We start from the raw sequence: 16260 nt of genomic DNA, 5'->3' as shown, positions 1-16260 counted from the left end.
TTAAAAATCCATCCCTGGTCTGTGTGACTTCTTACAGGGAATGGGTTGGTGGCAGCTTAGTGTAACTGTGTGGCAGATCCCAGTAGGTCTGGGTTTGTCACATTGATTGGTGTCCAGCGTGTGGGATACGACTGGTCCAGTTGTCCAGTGGTCCAGCAAAGCCTTGGCAAGTGTGCCCAGAGCAAGGGGGGTCTAGTCAGGGACAGTCTGAGGCGCGTAGGTAATCTTCTAGGTGTACCTCACGGGGAGGTGCGCTAGTAGAAGAACGTGCCAACTGGGGAGACTTAGATTAAGGTGCTCTGAGGCAGCCTAGTTTTGGCGGGAAAAAGCTGAGGCAAAACTGCGTAGCAACAGTGAGCTAGCTTGCCAGCTGAGAGGCCCAGCAGAGGGGGGTAGGCTCTGACTCGATACTGTTGCAAGTTAGTGCTGAAGAACAGCAGCAATCTCTAGGGAGAGCTGGTTCTGAGGCAAAAAGGAAAAAAGTGGTCGTTTTATTTTGAGGCTTGACTTTTAAAGCAGCCTGTTCTGAGGGGGGATTATGCCCTTGACTCGAAGCCAGATGGCCGAAATGAGTGAAGTGAAAGACCCCCAGATTGACCAAGGTTCTGAGGATGAATTTAGCTCAGTGCAAGGTGACAGCACAGGAGAGCAGAACCCAGAACTTAGAAAAATACTCATAGCCCAACAGCATGAACTGAGGGTGAGGGAAATGGAGGAAAGGGAAAGAGAGAAACAGCGGCAATTTGAATTAGAGAGAGAGAGAGAGAGAATGGAGAGGGAAGAAAGAATGGAGAGAGAGAAAATTGCTCTGGAAAAAGAAAGAATGGCGTTTGAATTAAGAAAATTGGAAATGATGAACCAGAACAATAATAACAATAGGGATTCTGAGGGAGGCCAATTGTCTAAGGCTGACCTGAAGAAATTCCCTGTGTACCACAAGGGAGATTGTCCTGAGGTGTTCTTTTCCTTAGTGGAAAGAGCGTTTGTGGACTTCTCAGTGAGGGAAACTGAGAAGATGACCATCATGCGGTCTTTAATCAGTGGTAGCCTGGCTGAGGTTTATGCCGAGATGCCTGAGGAACTGATGAAAGATTTTGCAGAGTTTAAAAAACTGGTGTTTGCCAGACATGGGATAAATGCAGAGCAGCTGAGACAAAGATTCAGGTCCCTCACAAAAAAACCAGAACAGACTTTTACCCAAGTGGGGGCCCAATTGGTGAGGCTGCTTGAGAAATGGCTATCGCAGGAAGGAACAGAGACCTATGAGCAGCTTAAAGACTTGATAGCACTGGAACAGTTCTATTCAGTCCTGCATGGGGAATTGAAATTCCAGGTGAGGGAAAGGAAACCGAAATCTGTGGCAGAAGCCGCGGAGGTCGCAGATTTTATTTCCCAAATAAGAAAGCCCTTGGGTGAGGGGAAATCTGTAGGTAAACCCAAAGAAACCTACAGCAAGTACTCTCAGGGACCAGGGAAAAGCCAGCAAGGGGGAGGGGCCCATGGTGAAGGGAAGCCCTCAGACATGAAACAAAGACCTCAGATTTTGGAGGGAAAACCAAAACAAGATGAGAGAGAATCAAAATACACCAGAAAATGTTATTTCTGTCAGGGAAAGGGTCATCTAATCTCAGAGTGTGAGAAATTAAAGCAGCTAAAAGGAATGGTGCCTCAGAATGCTAGTGGGACCAAGCCAAAAGCTGTGTTCTGTGTCCAGAAAGAGCAAGGCTCAGTGTCACTGAGGGAGCCGGTTGCCATGACTACTCAGTCTGGAACAGCTACCTCTGCTGATCAGGCTGAGGAAAATGGTCCTCTTATGGAGGTAAAGCGCTGCTTGCTGATAAAAACAGATTCTCAGTTGTTTGAGACAGCAGGGGTGGACGTAGGAATATTTGACCGTCAGTATAGGGGGCTGCGGGACACTTGTTCCCAGGTAACCCTGTGCCATCCAGATATTATTCCTAGGGAGTTTATAATCCCAAATGAGAGCATGAAGGTGGCAGGGATTGAGGGGCAGGTAATCTCTCTGCCAGTAGCAGAGGTACCTGTCAACTTTCAAGGCTGGAGGGGCGTTTGGCGGCTAGCGATTTCATCTACTCTGCCAGCAGCCGTGCTCGTGGGAAATGACCTGGCTGAACATGTGAAACGGGTGCTAGTGATTACACGCTCACAAGCCACCACGGGGACAGTTCAGGGGGGTAATGATGAGCCAGAGACGGAGGCAGAGGGGAGTTCAGAAGCTGTGGTGGAAACCTTAACCACAGACAGCAGATTTGGACAGGAGCAAAAGGCAGACGCCACTCTCCAAAAGTGTTTTGAACAGGTGACTGACGCCCAGCTAACACCTGAAACCCCAGTGAGATTTCTGGAGGAAAAGGGGATTTTATATAGAGAAACCCTGAGGAATATCTCAAAAGGGGGAGATGGGATCAGAAGTCAGCTGGTGGTACCTGAAAAGTATCGCCCCATGATCTTACAAAGGGGGCACTCTGACATGTTTGCTGCGCACTTAGGAGTGAACAAAACCCAGCAGAGAATCACACAGAATTTCTACTGGCCTGACATAGGGAAGCAGATCAGGGAGTTCTGTAAGCAATGTGATGTGTGTCAAAGGCAGGGGAATAACCGCGACAGGACCAAAGCAAAGTTGTGCCCTTTGCCTGTGATTGACACTCCGTTCAAATGCATAGGGGTGGATATTGTGGGACCTTTGCCCAAGGCCACAAAGAGGGGGAACAGGTTCATTCTAACAATTGTGGACCATGCCACAAGGTATCCTGAAGCCATACCCTTGACTAACATTGAAACTAACACAGTGGCCGATGCTTTGGTGGGGTATATGTCCAGGATGGGATTTGCCTCAGAGATAATCACAGATTTGGGCGCATCGTTCACATCAAAGCTCATGAAACGCTTATGGCAGATCTGTGGAATTAAGCACAAGGAAACCACTGCTTATCATCCGGAAAGTAATGGGTTAACTGAGAAGTTCAATGGGACTCTAATGCGCATGATTAGGGCTTACTTGGCAGAGAATCCAAACAATTGGGACCAGAAGCTGCAATCCCTTTTGTTTGCTTATCGATCAGTGCCACAAGCCAGTACTGGGTTCAGTCCATTTGAACTTTTATTTGGGAGAAGGGTGAAAGGGCCCCTTGATTTGATCAAACAAAATTGGGAGCAGATCACCCAGGATGACCCACAAGACGTTGTGACTTACATAGACACCTTGATGAATGACCTAAGGAGAAATCTAGAGCTGGCAGCAGAAAACCTGCAAGCTCAGAAGGTCAGACAGAAAACATGGTATGACCACAAAGCTAGAGAGAGGCACTTTGACCCAGGGGAGGAAGTGCTTTGGCTTAGGCCCTGCAGAGAGAACAAACTGCAGCTTAAATGGGCAGGACCATATAGGGTCATTTCCAAGATGTCAGACCTGAACTACCTAATAGAGCAGGAGGAGAACCAAGCAAGGAGGGTGGTTCATGTGAATGCCCTAAAACCCTACTACAGAGGGGAACAGAGGGTTTTATTCGCGATAAAAGCAGCTGAGAGTGAGGAAGCTGAATTACCCTTCTGGGAGGGTAGAGGGGAAGTAAAATACAACCCAGAGGAGGTAAAGATCAGTCCTGCACTCACCCAAGACCAGCAGCAAGAACTAAAAATGCTGCTTAATAAATATCAACAGGTGTTTTCCAACAAGCCGGGGATAGTGAAGGGAGTGATGCATCGGATCCACACAGGGGATGCACCCCCGCAGGCAGTATCCCCATACCGAGTAACGGGACCCTATAGGGACAAGGTGCGGAAGGAGCTGGACGAAATGCTGAGGGAGAACATAATCGTCCCCTCTTCTAGTCCTTGGTCCTCTCCGATAGTCCTTGTGGACAAGCCTGATGGGAGCATTAGGTTTTGTGTTGATTACAGGAAATTAAACCGTGTAACCACTCCTGATGCCTACCCAATGCCCAGGCTAGACAACCTGATTGAAACCATAGGGGGTTGTCGGTTCATCTCATCATTGGACCTGGTAAAGGGATATTGGCAATTAAGAATTGATCCCAGGGATCAAGAAAAGACTGCCTTTTGCAGCCCTTTTGGTCTCTATGAGTTTCGAGTCCTGAGCTTTGGTCTCAGAAATGCACCAGCCACATTCCAAAGGCTGATGGACCAGACCTTGGCAGGGCTCAGTGACTTTACAGTGGCCTACATTGACGACATAGGGATCTTCAGTAATACCTGGGAAGATCACCTGATACACCTGGAGTTAGTGCTGCAGAGGTTAAGTGCAGCAGGGCTAACAGTAAAGGCCAGCAAGTGTCAGCTGGGTAGCCCAGAAATAAAATACTTGGGTCACATGGTAGGGGGAGGAATGATAAAACCCCTGGAGGCCAAAATAGAAGCTGTTCGTGATTGGCCTAGACCCAACACCAAGAAAAAAGTCAAATCATTTCTTGGGTTGGTGGGCTACTACAGAAAGTTCATCCCGAGGTTTAGCGAGATTGCGGCTCCGCTGACCGATCTGACGAGGAAGACGGCTGATGACCGCATCCCGTGGACCAGCGACTGTGAAGCGGCGTTCCAGAGGTTGAAGGAGGCGTTAATCAACTATCCTGTCCTGCGTGCTCCAGACTTCGACCGGGAGTTCATCATCTACACCGATGCGTCTAACAGCGGGGTAGGAGCAGTTCTGTGCCAGGAGGATGAGAATGGTGACCAGCATCCAGTGTCCTACCTGAGTAGGAAACTTCAAAAAGGTGAGAGACATTTGGCAACCGTGGAGAAGGAGTGTTTGGCCATAGTCTACGCGATCCAGAAGGCCAAGCCTTACATCTGGGGAAGACATTTTGTTTTGTGCACTGACCATTCACCATTGCAATGGTTAAAGACAATGAAAACTCACAATAGCAAACTTATGAGGTGGGCTTTAAACCTACAGGACTATGACTTTGAAGTGAAGGTGGTCAGAGGGTCAGTGAACTGTGTTGCTGACGCCTTATCAAGAAGACCTGAAGATTGAAGACGGCGAAAGAACATGGACTATGTGTATATAATGATGACAAAAGTTAAATGTACCTGATTTTGAATTTGGTTTGTATGAATAAAGGTAAATTGATGTAATGTAGATGGTAAATGTTTAAATGCCTATTTGCTATGGTTTAACTTAGAATGTAAGTATGAGTAAGTATAATATGGTATGTATAACTGTTGTTGTGTATTTTATCAAGGTTGTTTTTTGGTGAAAAGCACGTTAGCTTTCCCCCTACAAAACAACTTATAAAGAGGGGAGGTGTTACATAACAGCACTGATGTTACCTGTCTGTCATGGGTTTGGAGGGAAAGTTCCATCCTATGGAGAGTGGAAGGCGGGACATCAGGAGGAGGGGCTGTACTGTATAAATATGTGAAGCGTGTGTGGAGAGTTTATGAGACACTGAGAGACACTGGGAGGTGACGAAGCAGCAGCTGGGAAGAAGAAGCTGTTGTGGGAGTCTGTGTGTCAGACAGGGTACTTCTGTGTGTCAGAGTACCAACCTGATAGGTTCAGGTGTCTGTTGGTTAGCCAGAACTGATAGGTTCAGGGTCTGTGCTTTAAGTTAAGGGTTCTGGGTGAACCAAACTGTATGCTTGTATGAGTGAGAATAAGCCACGTTACTTTATCCTATTCACCTGATTGTTTATTTTTCCCTGTGTGTATTTAAAATAAACCTTATTCTTTTTATTGTTTAAAAATCCATCCCTGGTCTGTGTGACTTCTTACAGGGAATGGTTGGTGGCAGCTTAGTGTAACTGTGTGGCAGATCCCAGTAGGTCTGGGTTTGTCACAATTACTTCTGTCATGGTTTAGGTTATTAAGGCAAATTTCTGAATGGGATTTGTAGTCATGGAATTGTGTAGAAGGAACACATACTGGTCTGTGTTAGCATAACTAGATGCTTCGAGAAGCTGTTTTCTCTTAGAGCTAGCTGGAAGTTTCCATGAAGCTGACTTGGCTAGAGACGATAAGGGTCAAGACACAACATCAGGACGATGGTCAACAACCCCTGCACATCCCGTGGGAAATGGAGGTGGAGTGTGAAGAGACAGCCCTTCACCCTGATTGGTTTACATCACAGAAGAGTGGAGAAGAAGGGTGGTCCCAGCATGGAAGAAAATAGAGAATGGAGAGAGTACTTGATTTTTGAGTTTCAATTGCTAATTTTTACTGTTAAGCTAGGATGTAGTTCAAAGTAAAGTTAGAGAAAGGGGGCTATGCCTAGCCTACCTTTTAAGCTATATTTAGAGTTTTTTATTTTATTTTTGTAGCAGGAATTTGCTAAAGTTCTAACTTCTTTAATTTATGGAAATGTACTTGATTGCTAGTTAGTTAGGCATCCTTCAGTCTCGAAAGACTATGGTAGTGTGCTCTGTATGGAGGGCTTGGAACAGCGCCTAGTGTGGCTGAGAAGGCCAATTCGAGAGTGACAGTCCCTTCCACACTGAAGACAAATCCAGTCTGTCCCCTGTCCGGCTCCCTGGTTTTGCTGCTTTTGTGACCTCCTCTTTGCCTCGGCCTGCTGGGCAAGGGTCTCTTCAAATTGGGAGAGGCCGTGATGCATCGCCTGCCTCCAGGCTGAACGCTCAGATGTCAGGTTTTCCCATCTGTTGAGGTCTATTCCTAAGGCCTTCAGATCTCGCTTGCAAATGTCATTGTATCGCAGTTGTGGTCTCCCTCTGGGGCGCTTTCCCTGCACTAATTCTCCATAGAGGAGATCCTTTGGAATCCGACCATCAGCCATTCTCACGACGTGCCCGAGCCAACGTAGACGTCGCTGTTTCAGTAACGTGTTCATGCTGAAAATTCCAGCTCGTTCTAGGACTGCTCTGTTTGGAACTTTGTCCTGCCAGGTGATGCCAAAAATCCGTCGGAGGCAACGCATATGGAAGGTGTTCAGCTTCCTCTCCTGCCGTGCACAAAGAGTCCATGACTCACTGCAGTACAGTAGTGTGCTTAGAACACAGGCTCTATAAACCTGGATCTTCGTATGTGTCGTCAGCTTCTTATTGAGCCATACTCTCTTTGTGAGTCTAGAGAACATGGTGGCTGCTTTGCCAATGCGTTTATCCAGCTCGACATCTAGAGAGAGGGTGTCAGAGATGGTTGAGCCGAGGTACACAAAGTCATGAACAACCTCCAATTCTTGTGTGGAGATGGTAATAGAGGGAGGTGAGTCCACGCCCTGGCCCATGACTTGTGTTTTCTTCAGGCTGATTGTTAGTCCAAAGTCTTGGCAGGCCTTGCTGAAACGATTAATGAGTTGTTGGAGGTCTTCAGCAGAGTGGGCGACAATGGCTGCATCATCTGCGAAGAGGAAGTCCCGCATGCATTTCAGTTGGACTTTGGTCTTCGCTCTCAATCTAGAGAGATTAAAGAGCTTTCCGTCTGATCTAGTCCGGAGATAGACGCCCTCGGTTGCAGCTCCACAGGCATGCTTCAGCATGACAGCAAAAAAGATCCCAAAAAGTGTTGGTGCGAGGACACAGCCCTGTTTCACTCCGCTTTGGATGTCAAAGGGGTCTGATGTTGAGCCGTCAAAAACTACAGTGCCTTTCATTCCCTCATGGAAAGATCTGATGATGTTAAGGAGACGAGGTGGACATCCAATCTTGGGAAGTATTTTAAAAAGGCCATCCCTGCTAACCAGATCAAATGCTTTTGTAAGGTCTATGAAGGCCACTAAGAGTGGCTGTTGTTGTTCCCTACATTTCTCCTGCAGCTGTCGGAGGGAGAATACCATGTCAGTGGTGGATCTATTAGCTCGAAAACTGCACTGTGATTCTGGATAGACTCTATCTGCAAGCACCTGGAGCCTCTTCAGCACAACACGGGCAAGCAGCTTCCCTACCACACTAAGAAGAGAGATGCCCCGGTAGTTATTGCAGTCACCCCTGTCTCCTTTGTTCTTGTACAATGTGATAATGTTTGCATCCTTCATGTCCTGTGGTACTTCACCTTCCCTCCAGCAGAGACAGTTCGGAGGTGATGATCTCCTTACAACATTTCAGCACTTCAGCGGGGATGTTATCCTTTCCAGGTGCCTTGCCAGAGGCGAGGGAGTCCAAGGCCGCTTTTATTTCTGCTAGGGTTGGTTCGCTGTCCAGCTCTTCCAAGATAGGCAGGCACTCAATGTTATTTAATGCTTCTTCGGTTACTACATTCTCTCTGGAATATAGCTCAGAGTAGTGCTGTACCCAGCGTTCCATCTGCTGTGCTCGGTCCTGGATGAGCACACCTGTAGCAGACTTCAGGGGAGCAGATTTCTTCTGTACTGGACCTAAGGCCTGCTTGATACCGTCATACATTCCTTTGATGTTACCTGGGTCCGTTGCTAACTGTATCTGAGAGCAGAGCTGGAGCCAATAATTGTTGGAGCATCTTCTGGCAGCCTGTTGGACTTGACTGCGAGCAGCTCGAAGAGCTTGCAAGTTGTACTCATTAGGACAGGCTTTGTATGCTGCTAGAGCTCTTCTCTTATCCTCGATGGCTGGCATTAACTCCTCTGAATGGGCTTCGAACCAGTCAGCCATCTTTTTGGTCTTCTTGCCAAAGGTGGACAAGGCGGTGTTATAGACAGTGTTCTTGAAGTGTTCCCATCGTTCAGGTGCATTTGCATTAGCCGGACCTGGAAGGACTTCCTCAAGTGCTTGGGCAAATTCCTTCACTTTTCTTTGATCGCAAGTCTTGCTGATGTCAATGCGTGGTCTTCCTTCCTTTTTTGTGTGATATACTCTCTTTGTTCGTAGTTTTACTCTACTACACACCAGGGAGTGATCAGTATCACAATTAGCACTCTGGTAACTGTGTGTGATCGTAATACTAGGAAGGCTGGAATGTCTAGTGAGGATTAGATTGAGCTGATGCCAATGCTTGGATCTTGGATGCCTCCAGGAAACTCTGTGTTGCAGCTTCGTGTTAAAGAATGTGTTGCTGACACAAAGACCATAATAGCAGCAAAACTCCAGCAAGCGTTGGCCATTTTCATTCATCTTTCCAATGCCAAAATGGCCTAGACAAGTGGGCCAAGAATTATGATCAGCACCCACTCTAGCGTTAAAGTCTCCAAGAATGAACAGTGCCTCTCTTTCAGGGACTTTTTGGATAGTAGCTGCCAGATCGTCATAGAATTTGTCTTTCACTTCTGGAGTGGATGACAGTGTTGGTGCATATGCGCTAATGAGGGTTACTGGTCCTGCTGATGAGTGGAGCTGCAGAGACAGGGTTCTTTCACTCCCCACAGTAGGTGGAACAATGCATCTCAGGAGAGTATTTCTGACTGCAAAGCCAACACCATACTCCCTGGTCTCATTCGATGGTTTTCCCAGCCAGAAGAATGAGAAGTTTTTTTCTTTGACAGATCCTGAGTCTGGCAGTCTTGTCTCTTGTAAGGCAACAATGTCCATCTGCAGTCTACTCAGTTCCATGTCAATGACAGCTGTCTTGCGCACATCGTCTGTTTCTTGCAGGTCGTTAGGAAAGCCATAGTCAGGAAAGCCAGGGGTCATTGTCCGTACATTCCAGATGCCCAGCTTAAGGGCAGAAATTTTCTTACAATTGTTGCATGGTGCACAGTTATCGATCTGCTTGTCGGGTTTGACCCTAAACCCCACGCACCCCGTGAAGTTAACAGACCGTGGCGAGGTAGCACCTTACTGGCTGGGGGCTGCCCAGCTTAAGGCGGGCGGTATCTACCTAGTGAGGTGCAATGACCTCTCCCACCGTCAGAAGTAGCCCCTGGCGTCCTGCTCCACGCCAATTGAGCAAAGACTTATAACTGGTAACTGCTACTTCCCCTGTTGTTTCGACGCTGTATGCAAAGCTGGAGTGTCCTCTCCAGAGCACGAAGCCTGGGTAAAATAATATGGAGGATAGGCTGTTACCCAAGCAGCAAATCCCCCCTCTCCACGTCACTGAAATGGTCCAGTGGAGAGGCAAGAGCCAATACAACTGGTTCCAGCAACGTCGCAGGAGTTGGCAGAGTGACACAAAGTGCCTCCGGGACTCCGGCTCCGGATTTTGCCTCGAGGTTATCTCCTGAAGCCCTTTCCATAAGTGGATATAGCCACAAGGCAGTGGAGGTTTAAATTTGGAGTTTTCCTTCTCCTAGATGGGCTGCCTTCAAGGGCTGACGAGCCCCACCTACCCGGCCTGATCTCTAATAGTGTGGAAGTATGATCTGACCTTTAAAAGTATACTCCCCCAGGTGTACAAGATGTTAGTTGGTTTTCCTACTTACAAAATTTGGGTAAAAAGTAGGATTAGAGAGTTTCACATGCCGTTAGACACACTATCCTGCACATCCTCCTTTAGAGCTGAGGCTCTGCCTTTGCTCAGGTGATTTCTATTTACCAAATTAGGATTGGAGGTGGAGTTAGAGTATTCATCCAGGCCTAAACCTCCTAAGGAAGTGGAGGCAAGGTCCAGCCACTTCCCAGTTAAAACAAGCAGGCCCTCCCTCTTGGACCATGTGATGAGGGAGAAAACAGCAACTCCCCCCCCCCAACAGACAAAGGATTCAGCAGAACACCCATAGAGATGCACCTGGGCTTCATCCAGGCCTAAATCTCCTAAGGAGGTTTAGGATTGCTATGCTTTTGCAAAAATACCGAATATCTCTAAATACTTTATTTTTCTAATAAAACAATGATTTTTAAAATCCTACATTTGGTCTCTTGAGCAGCAACCCTGCAAAATTAAGTGTCAGGCCACAGATATGCTACTTGAGGCCATTAATAGCCTGAGTTTTGTTCGTCTCGGCAGACTCCAAAGCTCATGTTTTCTGTCTTTGTTTTTCTTCAGTTAATTGCTAATTAGAACGGACTTGGGAAAAGGGTAAGTGGTACTGCCTGGCTGGGTACCCGGACTCAGCTCAGCTGTATTAGGAGTACACTTACACCTGGAACCTCCCTGTTCAAGCCTCAGGTGCTCTTTTAGGAGACTCTGAGTGCTCAAAACTTCTATTTTAAATTCCCCTACTAAATGGCCTAAGTATTTTAATTCCGAGTTACCCAGTTGGCATTTACAGTACTAGCTTTTACTGTTAACCCGGTCTCATGTAGCTCTGTAGCACTGTTTCAATATGGCTCATGTGATCTTACCATATCTGACTATAGATCCCTATATCGTCGATGTATGCTACTCCGAATTCCCTAAGCCCTTGTAATGTTTGGTCCATGAGCCTTTGAAACATTGCTAGAGCATTTCTCAATCCAAAGCTTAAGACACGGAATTCATACGATCCAAAGGGGATCTTCAACTTATTAAAGGCCTCCTTGCAGTCACCCATCCACTGGATCTTTTCAGCCTTTCTTTTGCATTCCGCCACAGCGTCCATTCTGACTAAAGCTCTTTCCACATTCCAGGCATTTATGTGGTTTCTCCCTGTCACGTCCCCTAGTGTCCCTTGTTTGTTCTCCCCAAACACAGGTCCACCCTCTGGATGTGTTTCCTCTCTTTACGCTGCCACCAGTGGATCTAGTCCAAACTATACCAAATATATCTCAGAAATGTGCTGCCAATACAACAGGTTTACTGATCTTTTAGTTCGTATGAAAATCACAAATGTAAATCACAGTTGTTGAGGATCATTTAATAAATTGGATTTGATTACACATTTGCCTGTATGTGCTTTTATTCACAATAACCACATTAACAATATTCTTTGACTATTCTCTATTATTTTTAACTATTTCCTATTCTCTGTAAGACTCCAACCTTCCTCTCAATTCCAACTTATCTTTCAATTCAATGTCCTAACTCTCTCACTTCCATTCCCTATCTCCCTTTCTCTCTGTCTCTCACTCACTCTAACTCTGCTTCTCCTGTAATATCATAGGCTCTGCACTTGAGCTCCATATGATGGATAGGAGTGATGTGGACATTCCGCCACACTCCCCAGTGTGGGTACTTTGATGAAACCTAAGGATAACAATTGTATTAAAGTTCTTTGCACATTCTATGCATTTAAGTGGTTTCTCCCCACCATGAGTCCTTAGACGTGACCTAAAGTGTCCATACTGATGAAGGTCTTGCCACATTCCATGCATTTACCGTATTTTTCCATGTAAAAGATGCCCCCCCACTTTTCTAACCCAAAATTAAGAAACCTAAGTGGGGCTTAGCAAGTGTAGGGGGAAATGGATGAAAGCCCTGCAGGATCACTTTGATCCCTGCTTTCCCTTCCACATATTTTTTCTCTCCTCAGCTTACTTCTGTGTCAAAGACGACTCTCTGCTTTTAGTCTAAAACATTTTAGACAAAAGTATAGACTTATACATGGAAAAATATGGCATGTGATTTCTCTGTAGTGTGGGTCCTTTGATGTGACCTTAGGTTATCACTCCTACTAAAGCTCTTTCCACATTCCGTGCATTTATAAGGTTTCTCCCCAGTGTGAGTCCTTTGATGTAATCTAAGGTTACCACTCGTACTAAAGCTCTTTCCACATTCCATGCATTTATGTGGTTTCTCCCCAGTGTGAGTCCTTTGGTGTAACCTAAAGTGTCCACCCTGACTAAAGCTCTTTCCACATTCCATGCATTTATATGGTTTCTCCCCAGTGTGGGCCCTTTGATGTGACCTAAGGGCACCGCTGTAACTAAAGCTCTTTCCACATTCCACACATTTATGTGGTTTATCCCCAGTGTGGGTCCTTTGATGTGACCTAAGGGCACCGCTGTAACTAAAGCTCTTTCCACATTCCATACATTTATGTGGTTTCTCTCCAGTGTGAGTTCTTTCATGTAACCTAAGGTGTGCCTTCTGACTAAAGCTCTTTCCACATTCTATGCATTTATGTGGTTTCTCCCCAGTGTGGGTCCTTTGATGTAACCTGAGGTGAGTACTCTGATTAAAGGTCTTTCCACATTCCATGCATTTATGTGGTTTCTCCCCAGTGTGAGTCATTTGATGTAACCTTAGGGCACTACTGATACTAAAGCTCTTTCCACATTCTATGCATTTATATGGTTTCTCCCCATTGTGAGCCCTTTGATGTACCCTAAGGTGTCCCTTCTGATAAAAGTTCTTTCCACATTCCATGCATTTATGTGGCTTCTCCCCAGTATGCGCTCTTTCATGTAACTTAAGGTTTCCATTCCGACTAAAACTTCTTCCACATTCCATGCATTTATATGGTTTCTCACCAGTGTGGGTCCTTTGATGTAACCTGAGGTCACCATTCCTACTGAAGCTCTTTCCACATTCCATGCATTTATGTGGTTTCTCTCCAGTGTGAGTCCTTTGATGTAACCTAAGGGCAATACTGCTATTATAGCTCTTTCGACACTTCATGCATTTATATGGTTTCTCCCCAGTGTGGGTCCTTTGATGTAATCGAAGGGCAACACTCGTACTGAAGCTCTTTCCACATTCTATGCATTTATGTGGTTTTTCCCCACTGTGAGTCCTTTGATGTAACCTTAAGTGTACACACTGACTAAAGCTCTTTCCACATTCCATGCATTTATGTGGTTTCTCCCCAGTGTGGGTCCTTTGATGTGCACTAAGATTACTACTCTGATTAAAGCTCTTTCCACATTCCTTGCATTTATATGGTTTCTCTCCAGTATGAGTTCTTTGATGTACCCTAAGGGCACCACTCTGATTAAAGCTCTTTCCACATTCTATGCATTTATGTGGTTTCTCCCCAGTGTGAGTCCTTTTATGTAACATGAGGTCACTACTCTGATTAAAACTCTTTCCACATTCCATGCATTTATGTGGTTTCTCTCCAGTGTGAGTCCTTTCATGTAACCTAAGTGAACTACTGCAACTAAAGCTCTTTCCACATTCCATGCATTTATGTGGTTTATCCCCAGTGTGGGTCCTTTGATGTAACTTTAGGTACCCACCCTGATTAAAGCTCTTTCCACATTCTATGCATTTATGTGGTTTCTCCCCAGTGTGGATTCTTTGATGTAACCTAAGTACACCACTCGTCCTAAAGCTCTTTCCACATTCCATGCATTTATGTGGTTTCTCTCCAGTATGGATCCTTTGATGTATCCTAAGGGCACTACTCCAACTGAAGCTCTTTCCACATTCCACACATTTATAAGGTTTCTCTCCATTGTGAGTTCTTTGATGTGACCTAAGGCTACCACTCTGATTAAAACTCTTTCCACATTCCATGCATTTATATGGTTCCTCCCCAGTATGAATTCTTTTGTGTACACTAAGGTTACTACTCCGATTAAAGCTCTTTCCACATTCCATGCATTTATGTGGTTTATCCCCAGTGTGGGTCCTTTGATGTAACCTAAGTGAACCACTGCAACTAAAGGTCTTTCCACATTCCATGCAATTATGTGGTTTCTCCCCAGTATGAATTCTTTTGTGTACCTTAAGCTTACTAATCTGATTAAAGCTCTTTCCACATTCCATGCATTTATGTGGTTTCTCTCCAGTGTGAGTCCTTTCATGTAACCTAAGTGAACCACTGCAACTAAAGCTCTTTCCACATTCTATGCATTTATGTGGTTTCTCCCCAGTGTGGGTCCTTTGATGTGACCTAAGGGCACCATTCCTACTAAAACTCTTTCCACATTCCATGCATTTATATGGTTTCTCCCCAGTATGAATTCTTTTGTGTACCCTAAGATTACTACTCTGATTAAAGCTTTTTCCACATTCCATGCATTTATGTGGTTTCTCTCCAGTGTGAGTCCTTTCATGTAACCGAAGTGAACCACTGCAACTAAAGGTCTTTCCACATGCCATGCAATTATGTGGTTTCTCCCCAGTGTGGGTCCTTTGATGTAGCCTAAAGTCTCCATTCTGACGAAAGCTCTTGCCACATTCCATGCATTTATGTGGTTTCTCCCCAGTGTGTGTCCTTTGATGTAACCTAAGCTCACCACTCCTACTAAATCTCTTTCCACATTCCATGCATTCATGTGGTTTCTCCCCAGTGTGGGTCCTTTGTTGTAACTTAAGGACACCACTCATACTAAATCTCTTTCCACATTCTATGCATTCATATGGTTCCTCTCTAGTGTGAGTTCTATGGTGTATATGGAGGCTCTTGTTCTGACTGAAGCTCCTTCCACATTCCATGCATGGGTACAGTTTCTCCCCTGCATGTGTTCTTTGATATCTACTGAGGTGACATGCATTGATGTGGTTTCTCCTCTGTGTCAGTCCTTTCATGTAAAATCCATTTCTGCCCCTTCTGATTTTCAATTCTCTCTTTTCTTGCTTAATGATGAGTTCCTGCCCAGGTTGCCCGAGATGTTGCTGGGCAATTCTTCTTCTCCTGTTCATCATCTGGTAGATTAAAAAAAGAAGACAAACAGTCACTTCCAAAATCTGCAGGAATAAGGAATGATGTGTTCGGGCTCCGTCTGAGTCACGGAGGAGGAAGGAAAGACAGCCAAAAAGGGAAGGGAGAAGCAGGGAGGGGATGAGGCCAGACGGGAGGTTGTTCCTTTGGGCTTGGAGTTGGAAGGGCTCTTCACTGAGGGACCTTTTGGAGCGGGGAGTCATGAACGGAGGATCATTTCCACACCCAAATAGGTACATCAAAATCAAAGTATATTAACTTCTTTTCCTTCTCAAATCTCCCCAATGATTGTACGTCAGCTTCTAGAAAATTAGAAATTAATTTCTCAAAGTTGATTAAAGAGGAAACAAATATTTGAATTAAAGGATTGTTGGGCAAAAATGGGGGGGAGAGGGTTGGGGATAGAAAGGAAGAATAAAATTGGATGAATGTGATGCAGCTAAATTATTGGACTCCAAAACCAGTAAAGAGCAGTTAGTGGTCAATGCTGGAAACTCACAAAGTCTGCAGAGATTTTTATTCGGAGGGTGAAGAGAAAGGACAAATCCATGAAAGGGATGGGATGTAGAGTTGGTAAAATGCTGTTACGGGTAGAGAATCATCAGGAATTTCTGACAACAGTCTAGGTAGCAGAAATGGTCAGAGAAATAGGTACAGTGGTGCCTCGCTTAACGAGCGCACTGTTTAACGACGAATTCGCATAGCGACCCATTTTTTCGGGTCGCTAATGCGATCGCATTGCGACGTTTTGAATGGCAAAACATTGCATTGCGATGTCAGGGGATCAGCTGTTCGGCGGTTCCAAAATGGCCGCTGGAAGACCCAAAATGGCCGCGCGCAGCGTTTTCACGCCCTGCCTTCGCTTACCGTGGGTGCGAAAATGTCTGCGCTATGGGAAAGCTTCGCAGAACGGTAAATTTGGGGTCCATTGGAACCTCAATGG

At 45.6% G+C, this 16260-nt stretch overlaps 2 protein-coding genes across 11 annotated transcripts in view; both read right to left on the bottom strand.

Moving 5' to 3' along the window:
• The window catches only part of LOC140706082 (uncharacterized), a 276919-nt gene that overhangs the window by 35247 nt on the left and 225412 nt on the right, over positions 1-16260 (bottom strand). For 7 of the 10 annotated variants that reach the window (XM_078384426.1, XM_078384438.1, XM_078384431.1 and 4 more), the window contains one exon: positions 11604-15301. The exons of the other annotated variants lie outside the window; for them this stretch is intronic. In XM_078384426.1, the coding sequence (XP_078240552.1) occupies positions 12305-15301 (2997 nt within the window). In that variant the 3' untranslated portion in view covers positions 11604-12304. Of the gene's footprint in view, positions 1-11603; positions 15302-16260 lie in introns of those variants that run through there. 10 annotated transcript variants of the gene reach the window in all.
• Positions 1-16260, bottom strand: part of LOC144586363 (uncharacterized) — a 222623-nt gene that overhangs the window by 35247 nt on the left and 171116 nt on the right. The gene's annotated exons all lie outside the window — the stretch shown is intronic.

Source organism: Pogona vitticeps, chromosome 1, assembly GCF_051106095.1.
Source record: "Pogona vitticeps strain Pit_001003342236 chromosome 1, PviZW2.1, whole genome shotgun sequence".
Classification (NCBI taxonomy): domain Eukaryota; kingdom Metazoa; phylum Chordata; class Lepidosauria; order Squamata; family Agamidae; genus Pogona; species Pogona vitticeps.
Note: the sequence above shows the minus strand (reverse complement) of the source record. Positions and strands in the feature narration are given on the sequence as shown.